Source organism: Magnolia sinica, chromosome 16, assembly GCF_029962835.1.
Source record: "Magnolia sinica isolate HGM2019 chromosome 16, MsV1, whole genome shotgun sequence".
Lineage (NCBI taxonomy): Eukaryota > Viridiplantae > Streptophyta > Magnoliopsida > Magnoliales > Magnoliaceae > Magnolia > Magnolia sinica.
The window spans coordinates 48267041-48293880 of NC_080588.1; the positions used below are offsets into that span (position 1 = coordinate 48267041).

The 26840-nt window shown below is 38.8% G+C and overlaps 1 protein-coding gene across 3 annotated transcripts in view; it reads left to right on the top strand.

The window, feature by feature from the left end:
• The window catches only part of LOC131228643 (mannose-P-dolichol utilization defect 1 protein homolog 2), a 39230-nt gene extending 24663 nt beyond the window's left edge, over nt 1-14567 (top strand). For 2 of the 3 annotated variants that reach the window (XM_058224449.1, XM_058224448.1), the window contains 3 exons: nt 6481-6541; nt 6646-6687; nt 12965-13328. In XM_058224449.1, coding sequence (XP_058080432.1) covers nt 6481-6541; nt 6646-6687; nt 12965-13068 — 207 coding nt within the window. In that variant the 3' untranslated portion in view covers nt 13069-13328. Of the gene's footprint in view, nt 1-6480; nt 6542-6645; nt 6688-12964; nt 13329-14220 lie in introns of those variants that run through there. The other variant, XR_009163041.1, reaches the window with a different exon arrangement.
• Nucleotides 14568-26840: the final 12273 nt, after the last annotated feature.

Consider the following 26840-nt stretch of genomic DNA (forward strand, 5'->3'; position numbering starts at 1 on the left):
AAAACCCCTAACATGGCTCCATATTGGCCATGACATCATCAGGGGATGGAAGTCCCGCGCAAAATGCGTGAGCACTAGCTTAGCTACTTCTAGCCTCATCAAACAGAGGTCGTGCACTAGTGCGGATTCAACATAGTGACTCCTAATCCCGCTACCAATGTAAATATCATTCGACTCCCAGAGTTTCATCTCCAATCACTCAAAGCTATTTACCATGTGGTGGCACATGCCAATAAGCACTAACACATGTCATGCAATTGTGACTGGAGGCGGTTGCACCTAAACGGCTAAACTTGTGCTTCCTCATCTTTTGTATCACTATAGAAGCCGTTTGCACCTCAACGTGCTTTCACATCTTGAACATGCCTTCTACACATATCAAGAGTGGTTAATTCCCGTGTGAATGGGGTGAACCAGATTGCTGATGAAAAAAAACAAAAAATCAACACCGAGTACACTGTCCACCACTGATGATCTCAAGGCTTAGAAAAATTGACCGTGCATGAATTTTTAGTTAATGTTTGGGTATTTTTTTTTAAAAATCATTTCATAAAATAGGTCCTGAATACAAAACATCAATAATTTACATTGCTTACTCTCTCAGGAGTTCATGGACTCCATCCCAACTCGCGTCTTAAATGCTGCATGGTGGAATCTCTACCATCATAACTAGTGTGGAATATAACTAAAAATCTCACACAAAATTGTAACACTTTATTTTTAAGAAAAATATCAAGCTCTCTTGAGTCCTATTTGCCTGACATATATTTCAAATATATCTCTAGTAATTGGTTTCGTCATGGGATCAACTAACATCCTTCTAGGGAATATATTTGAGCACAACCTACCCATCTCTTACCTAATCTTTAACTTAGTGATATTTCATCTCAATGTGCTAGGATTTCTCCTAGTATTTTGAATCTTTCATGAGGTTTATAGATGTTGTTTTGTCTATTCTTATTAAAAGAGGACCTTTAACGGTAAGAACAACACCTGAGGCTCTCAGAAATGTTATAATCTACACACCCTCTTAAGCTGTTGTATAGCATGCAATATATTCAGCTTCCATAGTTAAAAAAGTAGTTGAAGATTGTTTCTTACTGCACCATAAAACGACACCTCCATTTAGCTTAAACACACAACCTAAAGTAGACTTTCTTTCTTCTTGATCCTCCCCCTTACATGCATCAAAATAGGCATGCTCTCTTAGCTTGGTGCTTTACTAACATAACATGTAGTCCTTTGTCCTCCAAGATAGCAGAAAATCCTACTTTGATATCGACTTGCAAGACCTACAACATAACATGTACACATGGATGCCTATCACAGTGGCATAAGGCACGAATGACATAGATTACCTCTCGATATCAGATTGGGGATGCATACTGATATTTAATTTAGAGCATTTATTGATCTGAGTTTCGACTGGCTTGGAATTGTGCATTCTGAATCATTTTAAGATCTTCTCAATATAAGATGCCTACGACAGTCCTAAAAACTTCTTTGAGCGATCTCTTGTGATTTTCACTCTCGGTATAAAGTTTGCCTCACCAAGGTCCTTCATTCCAAAACTCGATGATAGCTATTCCTTGGTCGAGAATAGCCTTAACATATCATTACCTGCTAACAAAATATCATCAACATATAAAGATAATATCAGGAAGTATCTCCCAAATTGCTTTACATATGTACAATATCTTTTTCATATGTGGAAAATCTGAAAGAATTAATGGCTTCATGGAATCTCATGTACCATGTCTTAATTATTGTTTAAACCCGTAGATAGATTTCAAGATGTTATGAACCTTGCTTGCCCGACTCTTCTCAACTATGCTACTGGTTGTTCCATGTAAATGTATTCCTATCTCTATTCAAGAATACGGAAGTCTTTCCATCTCTCTGATATAATTCTAAGTCAAGGACTCAAGGTAAACTACAATAGCCAAAATCATGTGAATTGATGTAAATGTGGCCACATGTGAGAAAGTTTCTTTATAATCAACACATTCCACTTGCATAAAAACCTTTTGCTACTAAACGAAATTTATACTTATTAATTAAACTATGTCTTCCTTTTTATTTTGAACACCAACCTATTTGTAATTGCTTTACAGTCAACTAGAAGATCAACTAGCTTCCAAGGATGATTTTTCTTATCGAATCAATTTCTTCGTTCATTGCAAGAATTCAATCTTTAGAATTTGGGGATACCAGCGTGTAGATATGAATTGAGTTCATCTTCATCTATTTTGATACATGAGTACGATTCACCTTCTATTTTAAAATGCCTTTTAGGAATTTTACCTTGTAAACTTCTTTGTAGCTCAGGAACACTAGTTGACCCACTCCCATTATTCACAATCATAGAAATGCTATATATATATATATATATATATATATATATATATATATATATATATATATATATATATATATATATATATATTGAGATATCTATCTTCCACAAATGTCATACTCCTGGATTCGATTTTAATCCATCTACCATGGTCTTTATATCCTTGCACATACTTTCGAATGGATAGGATATTTAATAAATGTGTACTAAATTATTCATTTATCTAACTTGCTTTTGTTCGGACTAGGAATTAAAATGTGACCCAATGCACTCCATGGAAGTAAATCATCCAATGACGCTCTCCTATTTTGTCCATAATTTAAAAGCCATTTTGGAAATCTATTTTAAAGGAATTGTATTTAGTCATAAGCAGCTATAAGTAGTGCCAAAAGATAGTAGATTTGCTTGAGCCATCATAGATATAACTATATCTAACAAAGTTCTATTTTTCATTTCGGCTACACCATTTTACTGAAGAGTGTAAGGCATGGTATATTGTCAAGAAATGTTGCCATTTTCATAGTACGATTTGATTCGTTTATCTAACTGTTTTTCTACTTCGGAATTCGGATCTATTCCTTTGAAAACAGTCAAGTGCTTTTGACTTTTGAGAAATTAGATATGCTGTTACATATCACGATTAGTTATCAATAAAAGTTATAAAATATTGGCAGCCATTTCGAGCTGACATGTTCAATGATCCACATATATAACTATGTATAACCTATAGAAGTTTTTTGGATTTTTTAGCTTCCATAGGGAATGGTTTTCTAATTGCCTATCATGACACGATATTTGCAAAAAGGTAAATCTATTCTAGTTAACGTTTCTAGTAATCCATCTCTTCTAATCTCATCATTCGATCCTTTCCTATATCCCAATTTGTTATGCCACTTAATAGATCTAGATACAATACTACCATCGAACATACCAACAAAAGACAAGCCACTTAATATTGATAAAAAAAAAAAAAAACTATTTACAACATCTAGCATAAACATCTCTCCTAACAATTCACCCCACGCAAGTATTATATTGTTTTTCCTTAGTAAGACCTGTCTTTGCAAAATTTTACATAAAAATTTTCCTTAATTAGACGTGAGACAAATATTAGATTTCTTGTCATCCCGGGAGCAAAAAGAGTGTCTTTAAGTAACAGAGAGTGTCTTCTCTTTGAATTGAGACGATAACTACCAACTCCAGTCATGTCCTCCAATGCATTGTTTTCCATATACAGCTTGTGACTTCCGAGTGGGATAGTTCGAAAGTCCGCAAAAACTTCTTTGGCTTTGTCACATGCCTTATTGCCCCTGAATCTATAATCCATTCATTAAAGTTTAAATCAACTATCAATACTTAATGTGTAAACACAACTAATCAGTGGGGGAAAATTTATCGATTTACATTCAAGGCAAGTTCTGGCCCAATGGCCCTTTTTTCCATACACTAGGAAGGAATCATCACCCTACCTTTTGGCTCTTTTCATATTATATTTCGTTGGCTACATAGGTTCAATAAACATGTCATGGGGCTGTAGTTGTTGTGGAGGTTTCATGATTCATATCTAGGTCGATACAATCGACTCTGAGGTGGATATGGTTGGTATCGGGGTGGTCATTGTAGTTAACGAGGTGGGTATGGACAGAAACATAGAGAAATGGGTGGATGATAGGGTGGATTAGGTTTATTTTTGGGAGCTTTCTATCTGCCCATTCCCCGAAACCTTTTCTTTCATTGAATATATCTTTTCCAACTTTCAACAATAAAAACCACACTACTTCCAGACTGAATAGCCTTTGATTTCTCTTCATATTTTAGGTGATGAGCTGAGTCCTTGAAGGTTTTGATTACCCCATTGTGACTTAGGATGCCTTTAATTTGAGCCTAAAAATCCGGTAGAGATTGAAACATCGATATAATTTTCTAATTTTTATTATAATACAGCCTACATTTTGCAAATATGTTATCATCTATTCTATCTCTTCATATGGTCCTTACTAAAGCACCAAATTGGCATTCTCTATGCATCAAATGCCATCTGCATTATTTTGATCTTGGCAACTGATTTTTTAACATAAGACTCAACTACGGCATCCTACATTTTCCTTGTCAGTCCCATAAAGTTTGTACGTAGGGATCAATTCTTTGAGAATGGCACTAAGAAGGATATTTCTAGCAGTTACGTTATTTTTCTTCCATTTCATGTATTTTTGTTGTGCAAGCTTTAGACCATTTATCAAAACATCGTTATTTTCTATCCCCTGTATTCTTCTAATGGTTTTTAGCGTGTATAAAACATTCTCATTGTCCAATAAAATCCTAATAGACCTATGTTAGTCATAACCTTTGTTCCCATCAAATTTCTCTCATTTGAAGAGGTTGACAACAATTGATTTGGATATCATTGCTTGTCACTACATTAGGTGAGAAGGTCCTATATTAGTCAATTGGCAAACACATATGAGACTTTATTTTAAATTTATTCATGCGCAATCATCCTTAGTGATTCAAATTGGCATCACTCAAACCAATTGACACAAGGGAAATACGGTCATTGTTAGTTTGGCTAAAAAATTCCACTTATCTGATTGGGTGTAGCAGAAGCAATCAAAGTCTAAAAGATAACAAGGAATCCCTCGGTGGTAATAGCCAGGTGATACGCACAATAACTTACTAAAATTATAGGCCAAAAGATAGTGTTCATGTGTGCTTGCTTTTGGGAAGGAGTTTGGCACACTGATGTTCCACTAGCCAAGCTTTTTGAAGACTTATATTCCATTGTTGATCGCAAAGAGGTCTTGGTGACTGATTTCTTTCAAATATTGGGTGAAATAGTTTGGGGCCCCAGTTTTAGGCGCAACCTTAAGGGGGACAAGATTGCCAACTTCGTGCAACTTTTGTCCATTTTGTAGGATGTTTATAGCCCCCCTCAAAGTGACTTTGATTGCTGCATTTGGGACCTTGAGCCAGACAGCCACTTCTCTGTTAGATTGCTGTCCATTTCTTTGGTTAGCCCCAAGTCTTTTAATCATTTCCTCCACTGTGGCTACGCATGGGATTTGGGCGGCAGCATTCTCCAAGTTCAACATGCTGTGAAGAAGGACGATCCCGAGCTCAATGAGGGAGATGGTTGACAGGTGGTTGGCGGTTGCATGGGGTCAGTTGGATCTCAACGTGCTTTAATTAGAAAGTGGTGAGATGGAGGGAGAAGGGAGAGAAAGAGAGAGAAGGGAGAAAGAAGTTTAGGTCAACAAGTGGGGCGTGCACACACATGCACACGTGCACACGCACGTGCGAGTGTGCACACACACACACTTAAAGGATTTGAAAGACAATGCATGTGGAAGAAGAGTTTTTTTTTTTTTTTTTTTTTTAGTAAAAAAAAAGAGAGTAACAAGTAAGATGAGCTTCTGGAGGAAGGAGACTGCAATGTGCTAGGTTAGATAAGAGAAAGGAAGGAAAAAAAAAGAAGAAGATACAGACTGGTGAAGGAAGAAGATCAACAAAGAAAGAACAAGAGCAAATATGAAGAAAAATGGAGAAGAGGCAGAAAGAGTGCAGAATGAAGTATCTGAATATGTTGTGAGATTATGACTAATCAATCACCAAATAAAAGAAAGAGAATAATGTATCTCTTCTAGTTGTGTAGTGACCTTTTATGTCTTCCTTTGTGTTACTCCAATTTATCCATGCATACCAACTAATATTTACTCTGCCTTTCTATCCACACTCTGATTGTTGAAAATAGAAAAATGTAACAAATCATTGAAAACTTTAATTAATGTTAATGTTTTAGTGAAAAATAACTTGCAGTGTAAGCTACGTTGCGTTTAATGTCAGCTACATAGTGTTTAGCATATACTAGTTGGCGTGTAGCATAGGCTTCACATCACTTAAGCTATTTTCATGAGCTAAGCTATGTAGTGTGTAGGCTAGCATAAGCTATTTAAATAACTGATGTTTATTTGGCTACACTACACAGTGACCATCCATTTTTTATTGGTAACGACTGAATAACTTGATCATTTAAAAAGAATACTTTAAAGTGTTATCTTCAGCAATAATTGTTTAAACATCTTCTAGCAAAATTTCAACGTTTACGAGTGAAAATCATTACATTGCAGAACAAAAGCACCGGGGAGCTCAGCTTTTTGACATGTTTCATGAACTTTAGTGGTTCTCTTGGTGAGTTTATGTTGTTGTTATCATATCAATTGGATTCTTCTATAATAATTAGATAAGCTTTTGGTACCCATATTACTGATGATCTCCTTATTCTTTGCTTGCAGTAAGAGTATTCACTAGCATTCAGGAAGAAGCTCCAAAAAGTGGTATCCTCAGATTCACACATAAGAGATCATTTTTGTGCATCAATATGTTTCCTATAAACATTACTTTGAATTGCATGTGGTCTATATTAGTTTGAGAGAGGTGTTACGGTATTTGATTCTTGCGGTGTGTGTTTGGATGTATCTCACATTGCAAGCGGAATAGGTGTGTTGGTGGAGCAGATGGTTATTCATTTCTCTACTTTTGGGGTGGCGTGGAAACGCAAACCACATTTCATGTGATACCATTTCTCCACCTCCGTATAGCAAGAAGAACAGATAATTATACAATTTTCTTTGCCATTGGGGTGTTATGCAAATGCAAACCACATTACATGGTATACTGTTTCTCCACCACTGCTCATAGACATCAGGAACATTTTGGATCTTACCTGAAAGGTAACGATTATTAACATTTACTGAAAGCATCCTGCTGCTTCACCTTTCTGAGGGCATCCAAACACACCTTATCTATAATAATGTCATTTCATGTGTATATTATGCTTTTATCGTTTTTATGAGGTTTCCTAATTCCACATGCAGTATGCACCCATCCATTTAAATGCAGCCATACATTCTGGGATCTGTGGTAATTATCCTTACCGGTTCAAAAATCAGTCTGCTCCACTCACCAGTTGGATCACACTGTATGAGAAAAAGGACAACTACCAGGAAGTTGGGCCAACATCCCACCTTCAACATACACATGGCCTGACTGATGGTGGAGCAGCCTGGTTCAAAGACTGTCATCTGCATGGTTGCCTGTACCCGTTCCCTGATGAGTGTATAAACATGAAGCTGGAAAAAAAAAAAAAAGTCTTTTCTATTGGCAAGAAAAACTGTTGTTACATTTATCCTTTGGCAAGGAGCCTTTTACATTGCTTTGTTGTAATCAAGGTATTCCGTAACGGTAACGTTGGCCATAATTGGCCTTGATCACTGATGGACTTTCTGGTCTATCCAGTGGGCACTGCTAGTATTCGGAGTCGTATAGGACTAGTTAATAACAATTTATAGGTTCCCTATTTTCTTGTCTTACTGAATGACACAAAATTGGTCTCGTTTGAAAACTTATTTAATTAGCTTCCAAACACACCCATGATCAGGCATTAATCCAATTATGATTGATTTTATGAAGGCTTTTAAGGTTATGAGGTGATTCAGGGGCATTTTTGTCATTTTTTAAAGAAGTTGTGGGTTTTGGGTTTTAATCCTATGGTCTATTAGGTTTTGCATTTAAATATTTTGTAAAAGGGTTAACGGGGTTTGAGTCATGTTTAGGAGTTTTCTATTTTCCTCCTATTTACATCAATATTTTGTGGTATTTTTTAAAGACTTATTTAATTTGCTTTTTGAAAAAAAATAAAAAATTGTCTCTAGTTGTTTCCTAATCTTAGTTGCACGGGTCTTCTAGCAAGACCTCTGGCTTCTTATCACACTTTGCGGTCACATGCCTACTGCTTAATAATTGTTTTATACGCTTCCCTCATCCCACACCTGAATCTATTGCCACCTGACTTCACTCTTCGGCAACGAGTTTGTTATCAAATTGATATGACTTTGTAATGCAGGGGCATTTTCACACCGGGCTCGAGTGGGGTTGCCTGTGGGATGCAGGGGCACACTCGGGGTGGGCGGCCCGTGTGAGGCGGGTGGCTTGTGTGAGGTGGTATCCATGTGATTTGGGGCCCACGAGGGGGGTTCGGCCAAGGTCCTAACCCATGAGATGTGGGGCCTGGACTATGAGATAAAATGGATTAATTCGTCATGCTCTATCAGTTTGAGCTTTTAGAGCAAGTGGTTAATTGTCCTGTGTCACTTTGATATTTGAATCACTTGAATAGGTGAAGTAACCACACACGAGTACTTGAATAGCAAGGAACTTAGTTGTAGGATCTTCTTTAAATTGCGTACCAAATTCCTGTTCCATCTCTCGCTTCATGTCCATTAAAATCCTTGATAACATTTTGAAACATGCGCTTCCCCACACCTTCACCCAGATCTCTTGCTGCTTTGCTTCACACTTTGTGCAACTATGGGGAGGGATAAACAACTTACCAATATCAACTTCTTGCACTAGTTTACAAGTATTTGAATAACAATTTCATAAAAATCATAAAAAAACTGTAAGGGGCATGCTCCAGTGGTATTTGCACCACTATAGACGTATGGTGGTACCAGGCAGATGTGAGGCCTAGTGATGTGTTCATGGAATCCAACCCATCTGTCACCTCAAAAATCCTCATCCTGAAAAACAGTCCGATCCAAACTTAGATGGGTCACAACAGGGGCATATTGAGAAGGAACGCCCACCATTACTTAGCAAGGGGGGTCCATTGTGTTGTTTATATATAATAATTGAGACCAATAATGCCCTTCATCCAGTCTAAATGAATGGTCAGACCAAAATTCACGCTGTTTTGAGACTCAAGTGGGCCCCTATGAAATCCAAAGGTGGTCCTCCATCCCAGCTTGTTCCGTTTATTGTGCCCCACATTAATTTTGGATCGGGCTGAGCTTTGGTCATAAGGGTTTTCTAAGGTGATGCATCTGATAGATGAGTTAGATGGTTTGAATGCATCACGTGGGACTCACATCTGCATGGTAACATTGTAAGCTTATGGTGGCACCCATGCCATTGGAGTTCACCCCAAACCATAATGCCTCTACCTCCAAGAACAACCCCTATTTATAGGCCCTAAAGATGTCCTGGAATCCTTATTAAATCTTTAACATGTATTTTCCAACCATTAGATTGTTTACATATTAATAAAATATATCCAAAATATGATATAAGTAGTAACAACTAAATCTACAAAGGTTTTGATACTAAGGAGTAACAACTAAGTCTACAAAGGTTACAATACTAAGTAGCAAGAACTAAATCTATGAAGGTTTTGCTAAAATGTAATAGCCTAAAAGTAGCTTATGTAGATCCATAGAAACATCACCCTAAGATCTTCCAGAGAATTAGCAAAATCATCAACTAGAATCCTCAAAAAACAAAAAAGTAGATACTATAAACCTAAGATTCTTTCAGCTCCACAAATCAACAACAAACAACCCACAAATTCAACACACGTTCTGACCCATTGTGGGCTTGGCTACATCATCTTTTCCCCTGCTTGGGAAGAAGTCGACTTAACAAGTTCGACACTTCATACTTGTTGATGTTCGGATCCAATATTTTCAACTCGTCACCCATGACCCACATGCATTTAGAACGGGGATTGTTCTTCTGTATCATTAAGTATTGCTTGTATCATCCTCATCAGGTAGTAGTCCTGATGCACAACACTCCATCAACTTTTTCCTTCCTTTTTTCTTCAGTTGTTTGCCCATATCAGCATGTTAGGCATCTCACCATGCTGCTCAAACAAATTATCCATGTTGAAAAAAGTTTGCACTCGATCTTATACATGTTGTCACCTGACTTTCTCTTGACTCTACATGGTCAATCTTCTTGGACTTCAGCTTGTTATAAGTTATCCTCAGAAACCATTCTTTGGAGAGATAAACCATAACCAAGTCACCCTTGTTATTTATCTTGTCTTGGAGGTGCTTATTGACAACTTCTCCATATCCAATATTGCTCTCTTCAATCTTCCTTATTTGAGCATGGAAGTCTCTGATGTGTTTGGCGAAAACAAAAAAAAAATCAGCATTGTCACTCAGGTCTTGTACTGGTAGGGGTGGGCTTCTTCCATTTCTAATCTCAAATGGGGATATTTCTTGTGGTACAATTTGCTGAATTGATATAGGCAAACTAGGCCTGGTGCAAAGCCTAGTCCCACCAAGATACATCAATTGCCTTCCTAGTTTTCTCTAGAGTAGGAGGAATTTGTTATGCCAAAACTTCATGGTCAATTGAAATGTAGTATGCCAACTCCAAATAGTTGGTACAAAGTTTTGACGAGACCGTAAAATTTAGTATGCCAACCCCAAATAGGAGACCCTGTACCAACTATTTGGGGTTGGCATACTAAATTTCAAAATCTAACAAGCAAGATAAAACGACAATCCTTTCATTTTTGACATTTATGGGAAGTTCCTTTTGTCTCACCGTTGCTCTGCTTTGCTTGGCTGGTCTGTGTAAAAGCTTCATGGCCTTCTAGATGAGTGTTCAAGGAATTGGTTCACGAAGCTTGCTGTTTTCTCTTCCTTAATTGTTCAATTTGACTTCTTAGACCCCATCTCGATCCTCTTTTCTTTTCCTTGTTAAACAACTCAAATTTTACTCAAAAAGGAAGGAAATATGAGTATAAGTTCAGATCATGAATCTATGCATCTAGACCCGAAACTTTGCATACTTGCCCAAACAATTGATTTTATCCAAGCAAACTATGGGCGCATTTTTCAGAAGAGTGATGTGTCAGTCTGAGTTATATAACTGGTTTGTTTTCTTCTTTCTACTGCAATAGCATCATCGCCTATAATTGATTTAAAAAAACTCCCATAAATAGATCAAATTATGAATAGTTCTTCAGATATTTATGTAAATAAAGGATAACTCACATGGTTTTAACACTCAGACGAGTCCCATGTGACTTGTCTGAGTTGACTTGTTCAAACGCGATCTGGTTCGACACCACGAGTCACCTTGATGATTCATCCCTGACTTGGATGCCTCTGGCGAGTCCTGACTCAACTTGAGACTGAACAATTCGCTGCAAATCACGGAGTCCTTTAACTATAGTAACATGTGCATTTTCCCATGCATAGCATATTTTCCAAAAATGATGCATGTTAAACCTTAGAAATCAAAGCTGAGAATATAGTATAATTCGGAATCAACAGCGCGCACACACATTATATATATATATATATATATATATATATATATATATATATATATATATATATATGGGAAAAGGTACTATGCGCTCGACCTCATGATTAGCTCCCGTGAGGTCAAGCTGTGTGGGCTCCACCGTGATGCGTGTCGACCATCAACACCGTGCATTTGATGGGTACCCTCTAAATTATGGGATACCCCAAAAATCAGCCGTATACTGAACTCAGGTGGGCCATACCATCTAAAATCATGTGAAACACCATTAAAACATATAAAAGCACTTGGTGGGGCCCACCTGAGTTTTGAATTCTGCTGAAACTTGGTCTGAACCCTCATGCAAGTGGGACACACATAATGGATGGGCTGGATTTGCAAACCACATCTCTGTGGGCCCAAAAAACTGATTATGAATGTTTTAATGGTGCACGGCCCCTCCCCACTTCTGTATGTGGTGTGGCCCACACAAGTCACGGATTGACTTGATTTTTGAGACCTAGGCCCACGATGGAATGGTGCATCTGACTGATGGGTTAGATGTTCGAAATGCATCACGGTGGGGCCCACACAGCTCGACCTCATGGGACGGACTCGTGAGGTCGAGCACATAGTACCTTTTCCCTATATATATATATATATATATATGCATGTTAAACCTTAGAAGTCAATAGCTGAGAATGCGGTGTAATTCAGTATCAATAGCATATGCATATGCTATTTTGCTACTAAATAGCTCGTGGTAAATATTATACATGATTACCTAGAAACCTAAATTATTTGTTGTCTCATAGTGTTCCAGAATTGGTATCCCATTGATAGATGCTACAACTCGTTATATCTGGTGTGTTGAGATGCTCTTGTCACTCAAACATGTCTGGCAGAACTGAACTACTCACCATCATTAATTGTCCTTCCTGATATGGTTGATGTATTTAGAGTGCATCTGGATGTTTACTAAACCCCCATTGGCCAGCATCACCATTCACCCTAAAGGCTGTTGTGCTCTTTTTCTATTAGAAGAAACAAACTCATGATTTTGAGCCAGTTTGAAGTAAAAGATTCCTACTTGTGGTGCACTTTGAAACAGCATTCCTTTCAACTGCTAATGGGCTCAAATATTGGGTCGGATACCCATCTGAACACATTCCAAAACACTTAAAATGTAGTATCAGTATATTAATCAAATCATGCCATGATCTCATATGACAATCTTCTTCTATCATTGTTGGCCTTTTATTACTCATCTTCATAAAATATTTATACTGGTGTCAGAGTATATGGGAATAATTGCAGGTTGAGATTTGTCGTGTCTCCTTTGTTACACACAAACCCTTTCTTTTCAACTTTTGGCAACTCATAGTACAACTTTGCACCATTGTTTTACCAAAAGTAGAAAGAAAGGATTCATCTTACTCGACAAGCAGATGTAAACATGAATTCTAAAACCAGATTGGACATGGAATGTTGTCTACCTTAATTCTTTTCAAGTGATTTTGGGCTCCCTGCTTGGGATTGTGATGAACGGCACAATCCTGACCCAGATTCTCGTATACCAAAAGCCACAGATGAAGAAAGAGAAGAAAGTACAATAAAGCACGGACCTGGTTTCCCCAAATAGTCTCGCATCCATGCAAGTTAGTCTTGATGGCCATGGTATGGCACAGGTAACTTTGCAAACTTTTTCTTTATAGTTTTTAAATTCTATGTTTTGTAGGTGATCAAATATATTCTGTAAAACAGTTAGCAGTGTAATTTAATACATCAATAGAAAGCTAACAAATTTGAGATTGTTCACTGCAACCAAATCTTGCAGCTTTTGACTATCTGAGGTAATTCACATTTTATTTTTTCATCTCTGGATCTGGATAGAACAGATGAATTATTCTTATTGCTTGTTCTTCATAGATTGGTACAAGCCAAAGTTCCATTTAAGCAGGATTTTCTTCCTGTTGTGGCTGTTTAAACCATAGTTTTAGAACTAGACATCTCGAAAGCCTGTCGAGTTGAGTCAAATAACTGTTAGGTTTTCTCGAATCTCGAATACCAAGTCCTCGGTAATATTAATATTGCAGAATTATAACGATTGCACTCTCAGCGAGTCGAATTTTGGCGAGCATTTTTGAGTTCCATTGGCTTCTTCCAGATTTTGTCGGGTCTAATCTAGTTAACGAAGTCAACTGGATCTTGACCAAATTGATTTTCTACCCAGTTCTATTAACTAAGCTGAATCAAAGTGGGGGGGGGGGGGGGGGGGGGGGGTGGATCAAGTTTGCCAGAAACAGGGACTGTCATCTGAAACCGCCCCCATCCTGAGATTGTTAGGCTTCACTTACTCCCAACCACTAAGTGGCTTGCCCAAGGTACAAAGTTACCTTTGTTACCTCTGGTGGCTAATCTCAGGTTTGCCAGAAACAGGGACTATGTCATCTGAAACTGCCCCCATCCTGAGATTAGGTGCTGGGAGGTTAAGCTTCACTTACTCCCAACCACTAAGTGGCTTGCCCAAGGTACAAGGATTTCTTTGCTTTGTTTTTCCAAGTTATCCAAAAAAGTGGGGGGGGGGGGGGGGGGCGGGCGGGGGAGTGGATCAAGTACTCTTTGACTTTCCCAATCTGTTATCCAGAGCGTCTAATCCATTCTATCCGGAAAAGGGACCATGCCCCCAAAATCTCCCCATTCTGGAAATATTAGTAAAGTGTTTGGTGGATTTTTAGTTTTTTTTTTAGTAAGCATTGTATTTCCAGGCGAACAGGTTGAAATTGTAGCCAAAAAGAGGTGGACCTCACTTGTATGGTTGCGTAGAAAAATGCAGTTTTGCTGGCATAAGCGTCGTATGTATACTGCTGCTTAATTGGGTGGAACCTAGGTTTATTTTCTTATCATCCTTTGCGTTGTTTTCTTGGTGGATTGCATTCTATGAATAGTGAGAGAGGACTTGTATGTGATTCCTTGTCTTACCGTCGGTGCACCTAACTTGGAGAACTAGACATTTGGATTTTGCTTTAAATGGCTTTGTAATTGGATACAAACATCCAATATGATTGCCTGAATTAAGGGGTGGCCTTTAAAAAAAAAAAAAATAAATAAAAATTTTTTAAACATCCAACATGTTGAATTTCCCAGTTTTTAATGGTTCGGATTGAGGTGTGCGCACCTCAAAGACCCAGATTGTATTGGCATGTATGTATGTCAACTGCCTTAGCATGCACGGGGTATCCTGCCCGTGCATCAGGCGGGCCAGTGTGAATGACTTGACACAAAAATCAGGCAAGTCTGCTTATCAGATGGACCACGTGGGAAAATGATAGGGAAATGGGGGGACGGGGTTGTTAAATATTATGAATGGTCCATAATCAACATGCATGTTCTGGCCCACCTTATGGATGACCAGCCTGATTTTTCAGTCACGTCATTTACGTAGTGGAACCCACCTTTTGCATGGCTCATGTGTTTCAGATGCTATGTTTGAGGAGGTGAGTGTGGGCTTTAATAGAACTTTTCTCCTGTATAAGGATTACCGTGGGGTCCATTACCCTGCCACCCATGCATGATAGCTACATGCGTTCCACAATACCAGTAGTTGAAAAGTGTACTCGAAAGGAATCCCCCAGTCAAATTCCTGCGTATCCCTGTCCCACATATGCAATCAAGGTGGACCATGGGATTCCACATCCCCCCACAAGAATAATTCGGATTGGATGATGACAGCCATCTGATTTAGTCCTTACAAAATTATTGTGATCATGCCATGGTGGACCCCTCTTAAACAATGGTCCACTGCTTGAAAATGGGCCCACATTGGTTCCACTGGGGAAATTGCACCTGCATATGTTTAGTGGATCATTGTTTAATAGTTTTTATTTTATGAAGTTACATGACATTGCTTGGACGGAAAGTTGTTTTCAGCTAGTTCTTTCCATTGCCAAGTAATCCAAACCGTTGATAGTTAGGCCATGATATGGATGGCCCATTTGCCAAAAATATTCTTGAGGGAGAAGTCCTAATGCTTCAATAGCATTCCAGCGGATAGATAGTCAAAGAAAGAAACGATAGCAATTGATTCTAATTCAACCAAAAAGGCCAAAAACTCAATGGTTAGGAATTTATTTATTTATTGTTGTTATTTTTATGTGGGGGTGTTTTCACACACTTGGGACATTCATTGGTAAATACAGAGCGTCCATTTTCTTAGACATCCATTGGACGAACCCAATCAAAGCAATTGTTTAGAGTTATACATGGAAACCCAAGTAGGAACATGACACAGTTTGTACGATCGAAGCCATTCATTGAGTTGATCACGTCATCCAAACACCACTGCCCAAAAATTAGGTATGCACATGGCGAACGGTGGAACGTATTTGATTGAAGAATTTCCATTTTCTAAATGGTGGAAAACTATCACAAGTGTCAAATTCGAGCATAGGAAGCTGAGGGTTTTTTTTTTTTTTTTTTTTTTATCTTTTTTTAAACGCGCACACACCCCCACACACTTACGCTAGTGGAATTTCACCACCTATGGGTACTCGAACCCGTGACCGGGAGTTGAATTTCCTGAGAGTCTACCACCCGAGGAAAAGTAAGGACCCATCGGAAGCTGAGGTTTGTTACAATATGTCTGAACTTCGGACGTGCCATTACTTCTGCAGTACGGTATGGGTCCGTGGTGTAATCACTTGATCCGGTATCAATGTTACTATGATCCAAACCGTTTATATGATGGGTCACACCATGGCGAATCCCAAAATAACATTAATGGCTATCAAATGAATGGTTAAAAATAAAAGTAGCGATAGATCCAAGGAAAATAAAACATTGGACAGTTTTGAATTGTTGGGCATGATTGAAAAGTCAGCCCCATTTAGGGGTATACACGAACTGAGCTTGCTCGGTTAGCTCGCTCGGCTCGGCTCAGCTCGACTTGAAAAAGCTCGACTCAACTTGGTTCATAGCTAAGTTTGAGCCCAGTCGAGCTGATTTTTTGAGCTGGAAAATGAGTTCGAGCAGAGTTTGAGTAGGGCCTAGCTTGACTCATCTAGGATCGAATCCAGATCGAATCGAACTCGGATCGAACTAGTTCAGTGACTCGGTTACTTTACCATTGATGCTGCTCACCTACTGTTTGATAAAATAACTCAACAAAATGTGCTTGGTGGCAAGGAAGGTTTGGCGGGTAGCAAGGAGGGTATGTACATGAAACAAATACCTTTTTTCTCTTTGTTTGTTTTTTTAATTTTAATTTTAATTTTTATGTTATTTAGAATGTGTTTGAGAAAATACCTGTAAAGCCATTGCCTTTGTTTATAAAACAGTGGGATTTTAAAGTTGCATTTAAGGTGTTTGTGGAAATGCCTCAATGGCAAACTCGGCCCAAGCTACTGACCGAGCTGAGGCGAGCCGAGTTGGCTAGTCAAGCTTGAGGACTGAGCTGAGCTGAGTTCGAGCTGAGGTCAGCCACTGTTCGAGCTGAGTCAGGCTGAGCCAGCTCGACTCGACTAGATGTACACCCCTAGCCCCATTATTCAAACTATGGTAAAGTATCATAAAAATCTAAATCAATTAGAAGAGGTTTGCTAAGCACACTATACAAGAAAATCGCATTTACAGTCGAACATGTGCAAGAGTGGGTCATGTGTGTGACATCCAAGCCGTTCATCATGTTGGTCTCAACAAGAAGGAATTGTTTCTCAAAAAAAATCAAGCTAGTCCTTTCATTCAATGTGCCACATTTATATCTTAAATTGTAGATCATGTGACCAATGAAGTGGCCCAGCTTTTCAGAAGTGACACTACATGGTGAGGCCCATCTTCTGAATGGCTTGGATCTCACACATATATGGGAAGTTGGCTCACGAATGTCTTTGTACTCATTAGCATATGAAAATTGGCTTAGCAGAATAGAATTTTATTTCTGAAATTTGGTAGAACAAATAAGACTATTGCAATGCGATACATCAGGCCTTCGTCCATTGGAATTGTTTATTATTATTATTATTATTTTTTAATGACCCAAAATAGCATGTATGATAAGGACCCCTCCTGGATGATGCCCAAATATTTATCAAATTCAATATTTTCAACCTTTGCTTACACGAAAGGTTACGGTGACAGGTTACGGTGACGGAAGAAAGTCAAATTTCAAATGGTTGAAACAACCACATGAAATTCCAGCGGTAGCACCATTTTTTCTACCCTGCTTTCTATGGGAAACATCCTTAATCTCATCACGAACCAATATTTCTAATTATATAATTATTAATTATCGGGTCGAGTCAGAAGAACAAGTCGAATTTTCAAGTTTTTGAACTATGATTGAAACGCTCATCAGTCAATCTGATTTTTTTTAATTTTTTTAATTTTTTGAACAAGATAGGATCAACATATAGATGATGGATGAAAACTACTCAGGCCCATATGCAACTCTAAAGACAATTAACGAATTAGAAGCAAACAAGAAATGATTGAGCTTGACAATGTGTCCGCTTGAAGTAAAAGGCCTCACTACAGACCATAACCTACTAACACACCCATGTTTTCCACTAAACCCCAAATTCCACAATAATCCACACTTCACTTGACCTGTTTGCACCCCACAATTCTTGAGATTCCTATCAGATAAACATTTTGGCTTTATTCCAAGGAGCATCAAGAGAAGCAGCAACAAATTCAAGTGTCGGGGCGAAAACATCTGTTTCCAATATTAGAGTATAAACGAATTGAAAGCAGGAGCATGAATCCGACAAATAATGTTTAGAATATCGTCTGAAACATGCACATATTGCCCCCCCATACATACTGATGTAGTCCATGTCCGAAACAGCTGTATCGGTCTGAAACAGTTGATATATGGCAATATGACCCCACATCAGTGGTGAATGATATGGTAGACGCCAAAAACAATTTTCAGGTGATGCTGAAACAGAGAAACACCTGGTTAAGATGGTTGGTGTAACTAAAGATTTGATCATAGTCAATGGCCATTTTGTCTGGCAACTAGTGAACCAATGACCCACTGCAAGAGAACAACACTTTCATCAAGGTGGTTGTGAGATCTGTCTTTGACATCTAATGACTTGTATAAATACACGAAATGCATAAATATTTAAGCAATCTTCACAGATGACCTCAGGTTCTTGACAAAGTACTTCTAACAAAATGGAATATAGAGAGATATTTGATAGAATATTACCTAGACCCCCAACCCTCAATGATTTCCATTCCAAATCACACAATCCGGATTATGGGTCATTTGTGAGAATCACTATTCTTAATAACACTAAATTAGGATTTTCTAGTCAGATTTATATTTTGACTTATGCAATGCAAAGCATACAACTAATAGCATGCATGAAGGACCTGTAATGGTAATAATATTCATCCTTTTCATATACGAGTAACACAATCAATTTGTATACAGAACTATTTTGCATATACTTTGAATTAAACTTTTAGATTTAATTTCAGGAAAAGACAACGATGCATAACATGAGTTTGCCACTTCAAATTGCAAAAATCATTCATCAAAACTATAAGATACACATCCAAAGAATCCAAAACTGTACATGATAATGAAAGAAATATGCTACATTGACTACCAAAGGATGTAGAACATCCAAACTTATTTGCTTCCATTCTAAATGATTCAATACCCACCAAGCTGCTTTGCTTCCATTCTAAATGATTCAATCATCAACCCACCAAGCTGTAGTCAACTGACATCCATAACCAAGACACTGTATTTTTCCCTCTTTTCTTTTTCTCTTACCATACAATCAAAACTTAGCGAAAAGAAAATAAAGAATCCACAATTTACCCCAGTAGTTTTGTGTAGAAGATAAATGAAGAAGGAAAAAGAGATAAGAGGGGACCCAGAGAATCAGAATAGAGGAGAGAGGTGATAGGGCTGGACGTCCCACCCCCTTCTTGTATTTAAGTAAAAAAATAAAAACAGATAAAAATGGGCTTCACTTGTTACAATGACCTCTGCATCCAATGTGACTAAGGACTACATGATAATAATAAAATACATATATACAAAGATTATATGTTCCATATGACAGTTGACACTTGTTACAATTATCTAGGTAGGCCAAAGATCGTACAGACCACAACCATCATCACTAACATTCCCCCTCAAGCTAGAACACAGATTTAGTTGATGCGCATCTTGAAATAAATGCATGCAGACTAACTGCGACCAAGGACTTTTTAAAACACATTAGCGAGCTAATCCTAAGACTTCAAGTATGAAGTGGCATCAATCTTAGTATGTTCGGTCATCTCATGAAAGAGCAAGTTAATTTGCAATGTGAGAGGCTGCTTGATTGTCACAAAACAACTGCATCGGCTGATTCACTGCAAAAACCCATTTACTAGAACTTCTTCAACCCTACACGCCGCATGTACTTCACTGCAGACTGGATTGAGCTACAACACTGCTTTTTTTACTTTACCATGTAACCAGATTTCCTCCCATGAATGTACAGTATTCAATCACTGCTTTTTTTACTTTACCATGTAACCAGATTTCCTCCCATGAATGCACAGTATTCAATCGTAGACCGCTTGCCAGTCAGAGAACCTACCAAAGAATACCCTATAACTCGGAGATGAATATGTTGTTTATATAAAATTCCTTTGCCATGTGCTCCTTTAAGATATCACAAAATCTAGCCTTGTGATAGTGATGATGATGTACATAAGCTCTGTGTGTGTGTGTGTGTGTGTATTCCTGGGTCTTCAACGACATCTCCTTGATCACTAACGAGTTTATGATTTAGATCCATTAGTGTATTAGCCAGTTTACCACAAAGAAAAGATGCCGAGCTGGGAATACAAACTACAAACAGAGCAGAAAATCTAAATTACAATCCTAAAAATAATTACAATTGAAGCCCATACCAAGATCAGAGATTTTTCCCTTGAGAAAACATCTACTTCCTTGCAAGAAGCATTAGCAAAAACATCTGCTATTTCTTTTCCCCCAAATCAGCCACCATATAGCCAAGACTGTCATCCTCCATATCGCCAGTCTTTCGCTTCCCAATCCGAACGCCATGCCACATCACGTGCACGTTTTGAAGAACCATAGATCTTCTTTGAAGGTTGTTGACGATGAGAACTCTCTTCCTTTTGACCAACCAACTAAATGGCGCTACTTTCAAAGAGGCCCCATAGTGCCACATGTGGGATGTCTGACCACGCCACTCAACTGTAGACTGGGATAGCAGCCATCCATAGAAAGACCAACCCGAGAGACGGCCTGACTTGTCCTTGAGCCAAAGCATCTTGTCCGGCTCATTACCATCTGGAGCATATAGGAGAAGCTTATCAAGAAGACTTATGAACTCTTTAACTACTTCATCATTCATGTCACAATGACAAGGTATTTCCCACGACTGAAAAGTACTCAGAAACTTTCATTTCCTTAGCCAAGGAGAGCTGCGCTATTCTTGGTATGCAACCTAGAGAGGATAATTGGTGGCTCACACATCTCCCCGAAAAGGAATTTTCTCACCATTACCTAAGGGAAATCTGATCCCTGCCATGGGAAATCTTTTCTCAACTTCTTGAGCTTGCTGAAGACAGATTTTCGGCAACTAAAAAAGGACACATAAAATACAAGGGCAAACTCAAGAGAGCAGACTTGATAAGCATGATCCAACCACCCAGAGATAAGCAGCGGCATTTCTATTAGGCTAGTTTCCTTTGAACCTCTCCACTTCTATAGACTATAAGTGCTTTGCCGGCTTTCCAATACCGAAAGGAAGACCATGATAGGTTGTAGGAAAAGCACCTGATTTGCATCTGAACACCCCAGCCAACCGATCCAACTCCTCCTTAGAAACACACACCCACATCTCACTCTTGGTGACATTCAGTCTAAGACCTGAAATCGCTTCAAAACAAAGGATGACCATTCTCAATCTTTCCACCATAATCTTGTCAGCTTCGCATAATAGGAGAGTATCATCAGCAAATTGGAGATGAGAGACTGGTGGATTCACCCTATCTACTGCAAACCCTCGAAAAAGACCAGCTTCTTACCCTTTAGCTAACGTCCTGCCCAATGCCTTTGCCACCACTACGAACAAATAGGAGGATAACAAATCTCCTAGCCTTATCCCTCTTGATGGCTTAAAGAACCCTTTCATGGACCCATTAACCAAAACAAAGAATCGAGCAGAAATAACCTATTCCCTCATCCATCCCCTCCATCTAGTTCCACATCCCATACATTGTAACATATAATTCAAGAATCTCCAATTGACATGGTAGTAAGCCTTCTCCGAAGTCCAACTTGCACACAACAACACCACCCCTTGTACCAAGAGTCGACACTCATATGCTATGAGAACGCTGTCGATAATCCGTCTTCCCTCTACAAAAGCTCCTTGGTTTTTTTAAATGTCCGACGCCAAAACCGTCCGAAACCTTGTAGTTAGAGTCTTTACTAGGATCTTGTGCGGGCCTCCAATCAAACTGGTCAGTCTGAAATCTTTCATGTTGTCCACTCCTGTAATCTTCTAGATTAGGCGATAAAGGACAAGCCCAATTCCGTCAACAAACAAACTCTAGCATGTAACTTTGACACGAAACTCATTATATACCATTTAATTACCTCCCAAAACTCTTGAAAAAAAGCTATTGGGAAACCATTTGGACCAATGGCCTTATCCATTCCCAAAGTAGTAACGGCAGCCTTGACTTCTTCCTCCAAGAAGGGTCTTTCGATAGAGATTGCATCAACGTCAGAAAGACTAGGAATTTCCAAATCATCCACCAAAGGCCTACTCCATCACTCGTTCATATGTAGAGACTTATAGAATACGAGTACTGAAGTGCAAACTTGATTTTTTCATCTATTCTTCTACCTTCCACAACAACAATGCTTAACTCGTTGTGTCTCGCTCAAGTGGCCCTTGAACACTGCTTCCATTTAATTTCTTGCTCCTTTGGGCCACTTGAGCATTGATTAGCCAGCCACTGCCTTCTTTCCTTTTCCACCTCTGGTAACCCCTCTTCTGCCTTTATATCAAGAGTGTAAATTCCCCTCAACATTTCATCCATCTCCTTCTTGCTTTTCGATAAACTCTCTCTCTCTCTCTCTCTCTCTCTCTCTCTTAAACTGATAATTTTGCCCTCTATAAGCTTCAATTTCCAACTTAGACGAAAACCAATGTAGCCCATAATGATGAAGGAATTTCACCATTCTTTGAGACGATTAGCAAACCTGTCAATCTCTAACCCAAACAGCTCAAAACGACATGGTTTCCCTACCTCTACTTCAAGAAAAATCAGACAATGGTCGGATGAGGGGTTAAGAAGCCATCGTGAAGAGGCAAAAGGGTATTTCTCTACCCAATTTGAAGAAAGTAGAAATCTATCCAACCTAAACATGACTGGATTAGATTGCATGATCGACCATGTAACTTTCCCATTGATTAGAAGGAGATCTACCAAGCCGTATTTGCCAATCCAAGCGGAAAACCCCTCCATGCTGCTCATAACTTTGCCTCAACCAGACTTCTCAAAGAAGAATCTAATGACGTTGAAGTCACCAGCAATACACCACGGACAAATGAATCTTTTTCGCACTAAGTTGAGCACAATGTTGTCATATGCGATCGCATAATCTCATAATGCCATCCAAATGGCATATGCAATGGTCGCATATGCCATCTAGATGGTATGCGATCGCAAAATGGCATATGCGATCGCATACACTCCAACAGTCAACAATTTGACCATTGGAGCATTAATTTTTACTTTTTTTTTTCCCTGGAAGTTTTGCCTATAAAAAGGCACTTCCCCTCCATTTGCAATATATATTCACTAAACCTCTCGTTCACACTCTCTTGCTCTCATATATCATTCTAAAGCCCTCATTCTCTCTTAAACTCATTCATAAGTTCTCTTAGCTTTACTATTTTCACTTGAAGTTGAAGGCAAAATTAAGGACCCAAGATCAAGAAGCATGACATGCAGAAGAATCACTATACTATTCACTCCATCTCTCTCTCTCTCTCTCTCTCTCTCTCTCTCTCTCTCTCTCTCTTCTTTAATATATTCTCTTATTTGTAGCTTAGATAGTACAATAATATCAAACAAATTAGTTTGAAAATTAATCGTAGTTAAGTCTTTATGGGGGAAAATTTCAGATTTTCCTGATGTTTTTTTAATTTTTCAAAACAGAAAAATGTTGTGTGATTGCTTATACGATTGCGCGATCGTACAAGCAATCACACAAGGTCGACTGCATACAATCACTTAGGTGATTTGACAACATTGGTTGAGCTCCTCCCAAAAATTATTTCTTCTCACTGCTTGATTTAGGCCATAAAACAGACATAAAGCCCCACCTTGAAACCAATAGCCGTGTCTAATAAGGCCACTAACAGAGAAAAAGATCCTCCCCACGCATCCATCCCAGACTAATGATTGGAATCCCAGGCCAACAGAATTCCCCTATGGACTCAGTGAACACTCGGTCTTAGAAGACGTACCCACACTCATACAAAATCCATAACCTTTCTGTCAACTCCTTGCAATTTGTTCTCTTGAAAGATATTACCCAAGGCTTCAACCTCTGGCAGATGTCTTTGATTTTTCCCCTCTTCTACAAACATCCAAACCCCTAACATTCCAAGAAAAGATCTTCACTTTGGCACTAATTTCCCCTTCTTCCCTTCCTGCTTCCCAATTGAAGATCCCCAAATAGAAAACTGACATCAAAGATGAGACTAACCAATTCCCTCTAGGAGAGCGTTGGGCCTTCCTCAGGGGGTTGGGATGCAATAATAGACTCCCTCTTTTTTAACAAACAAGAATATAGCATAATAGTCCTCATATTTGTCTCTAAAAGACACCCCTACCATTCATGTCGACTTGATGCTTGTTCTAGCCACTTGGTACCCGAGACATGTTCCCCCGAGAATTGTTGAAGCTTCCAGATGATTAGAAGTTAATTCAAGATCCCCACTAGTTCCATTAGGAGCAACATCACTTCGAGAACTTTTACAAGAGAGTCTTCAAAAGCTATAGTCATTTGGCTTCTCGAATCATCGCCCTCAATCTGTTCTAGAAATTTGTCCTCAAATGTGTTTAACTTCAAAGAGGAGAGGACAACACACGTTAATATCGAAGAGTCGGGGCCATCAGTCACACGACCCTCGCATGCGTGACAGGCTAAACGTGTCTCCCTCACTGATTGGTGCTCTACAAGACCATCAGAGCGTGCATCCTCGACTGCCATTGTTGCTTTTGAACTTCTTGTTGCCAATGCTATGGCTATCTCCACCCCCTCCTTCGACTCCGGTCTTCTCCCAAACATCACAGGGTCCTCTTTTTCTAGATTTCCTTTCAAGGTCTCCTAAGCTTTCTCAACCACCGTTGGATGCACAAAGATCACAGGCCCCACTTCCTTTCAAGGTCCCTAACCTCAACTTCGAGACTTCATTTCAAGGTCTCCTAAGCTTTCTCGACCACCGTTGGATGCACGAAGATCACAGGCCCCACTTCATATGACCCTTTCCTTAGCCACTTATGCTCCCTCGTGGACTGCTTTGCCCAAATGTCTTCTTCTCCACTGCCGAAATCCTTCGAGAAACCCATAGCCACCTCTGCTCCCTCGTGGACTACTTTGCCCAAATGTCTTCTTCTCCATCGTTGGCGACAGTTGACAGAGGTTTGCAAGAGAAATTGCAATCATCCACACCATCGCTATCGCACACCCACCGCCACACCTCCGTCATGGAAGCTTCATCCCTTACCTCAACTACTAGACTTCCTTTCAAGGTCTCCTAAGCTCTCTCACAGTGTTTTCAGTAGCGTCGTAGCAAAGCGTGTAGCGTATGCTACGTAGCGTAGCGAAAACCCTACATAACATATGCATGTAGCGTAATTCCTTGTAGCTTACATATGCATGTAGCGTAATTCCTTGGTAGCGTAAGCTACAAGGTATGTAGCGTACGCTACATGCAGCGTAGTGTAGTGTGTAGCATGGATAGCATAAGCTACTTGAAATCTCATTTTTTTCAAGTGTTTTTCTATGTTAGTTAAATACCTATTTTAAAATGGTAATGACTTATACCTATAACACATGGCACTACATTAAACTAATCCGGACCATCCAAATTGTGGTCTATATCATGAATATGTGAGGTTTCAATAAATAAAAAAGAAGTCATACTTTGAGATGTCTAAAGGCAAAGAGAGAAGGATTTTATATGGAAATAAGTGGTCGATGATTTGGATTCGTAGTCAATAACTCATAGAAATTATGCATTTTGTAAATTTTATCATATGTTCTATTATTTTGATTAAAAATATTAAGGATTATATAGCTTATGCTACACACTATAGAGGGCCAAATGTCACGCTATACGCTACGCGCTATTTAAAACATTGCTCTCTCGTCTCTCGACCACCATTGGATGCATGAAGATCACAAGCCCCACTTCATTCGACCCTTTCCATAGCCGCCACTGCTTCCTCATGGGCTACTCTGCCCAAATGTCTTCTTCTCCACTCCTTAGAATCTTTCTAGAAACCCTCCCAATGACCGCATCCCCAAAAGACTTCCCTACCTTTCCGTCATGAAGTTTCTTCTCCTTAGCTTGGAAGGGCCATTGCCTTTTCTCTCCTTCTTCCCTCGTTCTCCACCCTTTCATTCTCTCTCTCTCTCTCTCTCTCTCTCTCTCTCTCTCTCTCTCTCTTTTTATTTATTTATTTATTTTTTATTATTATTATTTTTATGATAAAATTATGAAGAGTTTCCTTCATTGTTTCTTTGCAAATCGTAGACATATTACCTTTGAGATAGATTAATAACTTTCTTTTATCTTGTAAGTTCTATTCTATGGAAATATTGAAGATGACCCAAGTTTTTCTTCAAAACGTGATGTTGTAGATACTGCTTAAGATCCTCGATCCTTCTACTATCACTAGTTATTAACACAATATCATCCACATATAGAACTAATAGAATCAACCTAGCAACACCTCTTCGTATGAAGACCGAATAATTTGCTTGACTCCATTGTAATCTGTAGGCCAATACAACTTTATTGAATTTATCAAACCACACAAATAAAGACTGCTTAAACCCATGAGTTGTCTTTCTCAACTCATACATCTTATCTAACTCCCCCGTGCAACAAACTCAGGTGGCTGCTCCATATAAACCTCCTTGAGATTTCCATATACCAACGTAGTTTTAACATTAAGCTAAAACAAAGGCCATCCATGATTAACCACAACAATAATAATTATGCAAATGGAGTTAAGCTTAGCAATTGGAGAAAAGGTCTTTGTATAGACAATGTCAAGAGTTTGAGTATATCACTTGGCAACCAAGCGAGCT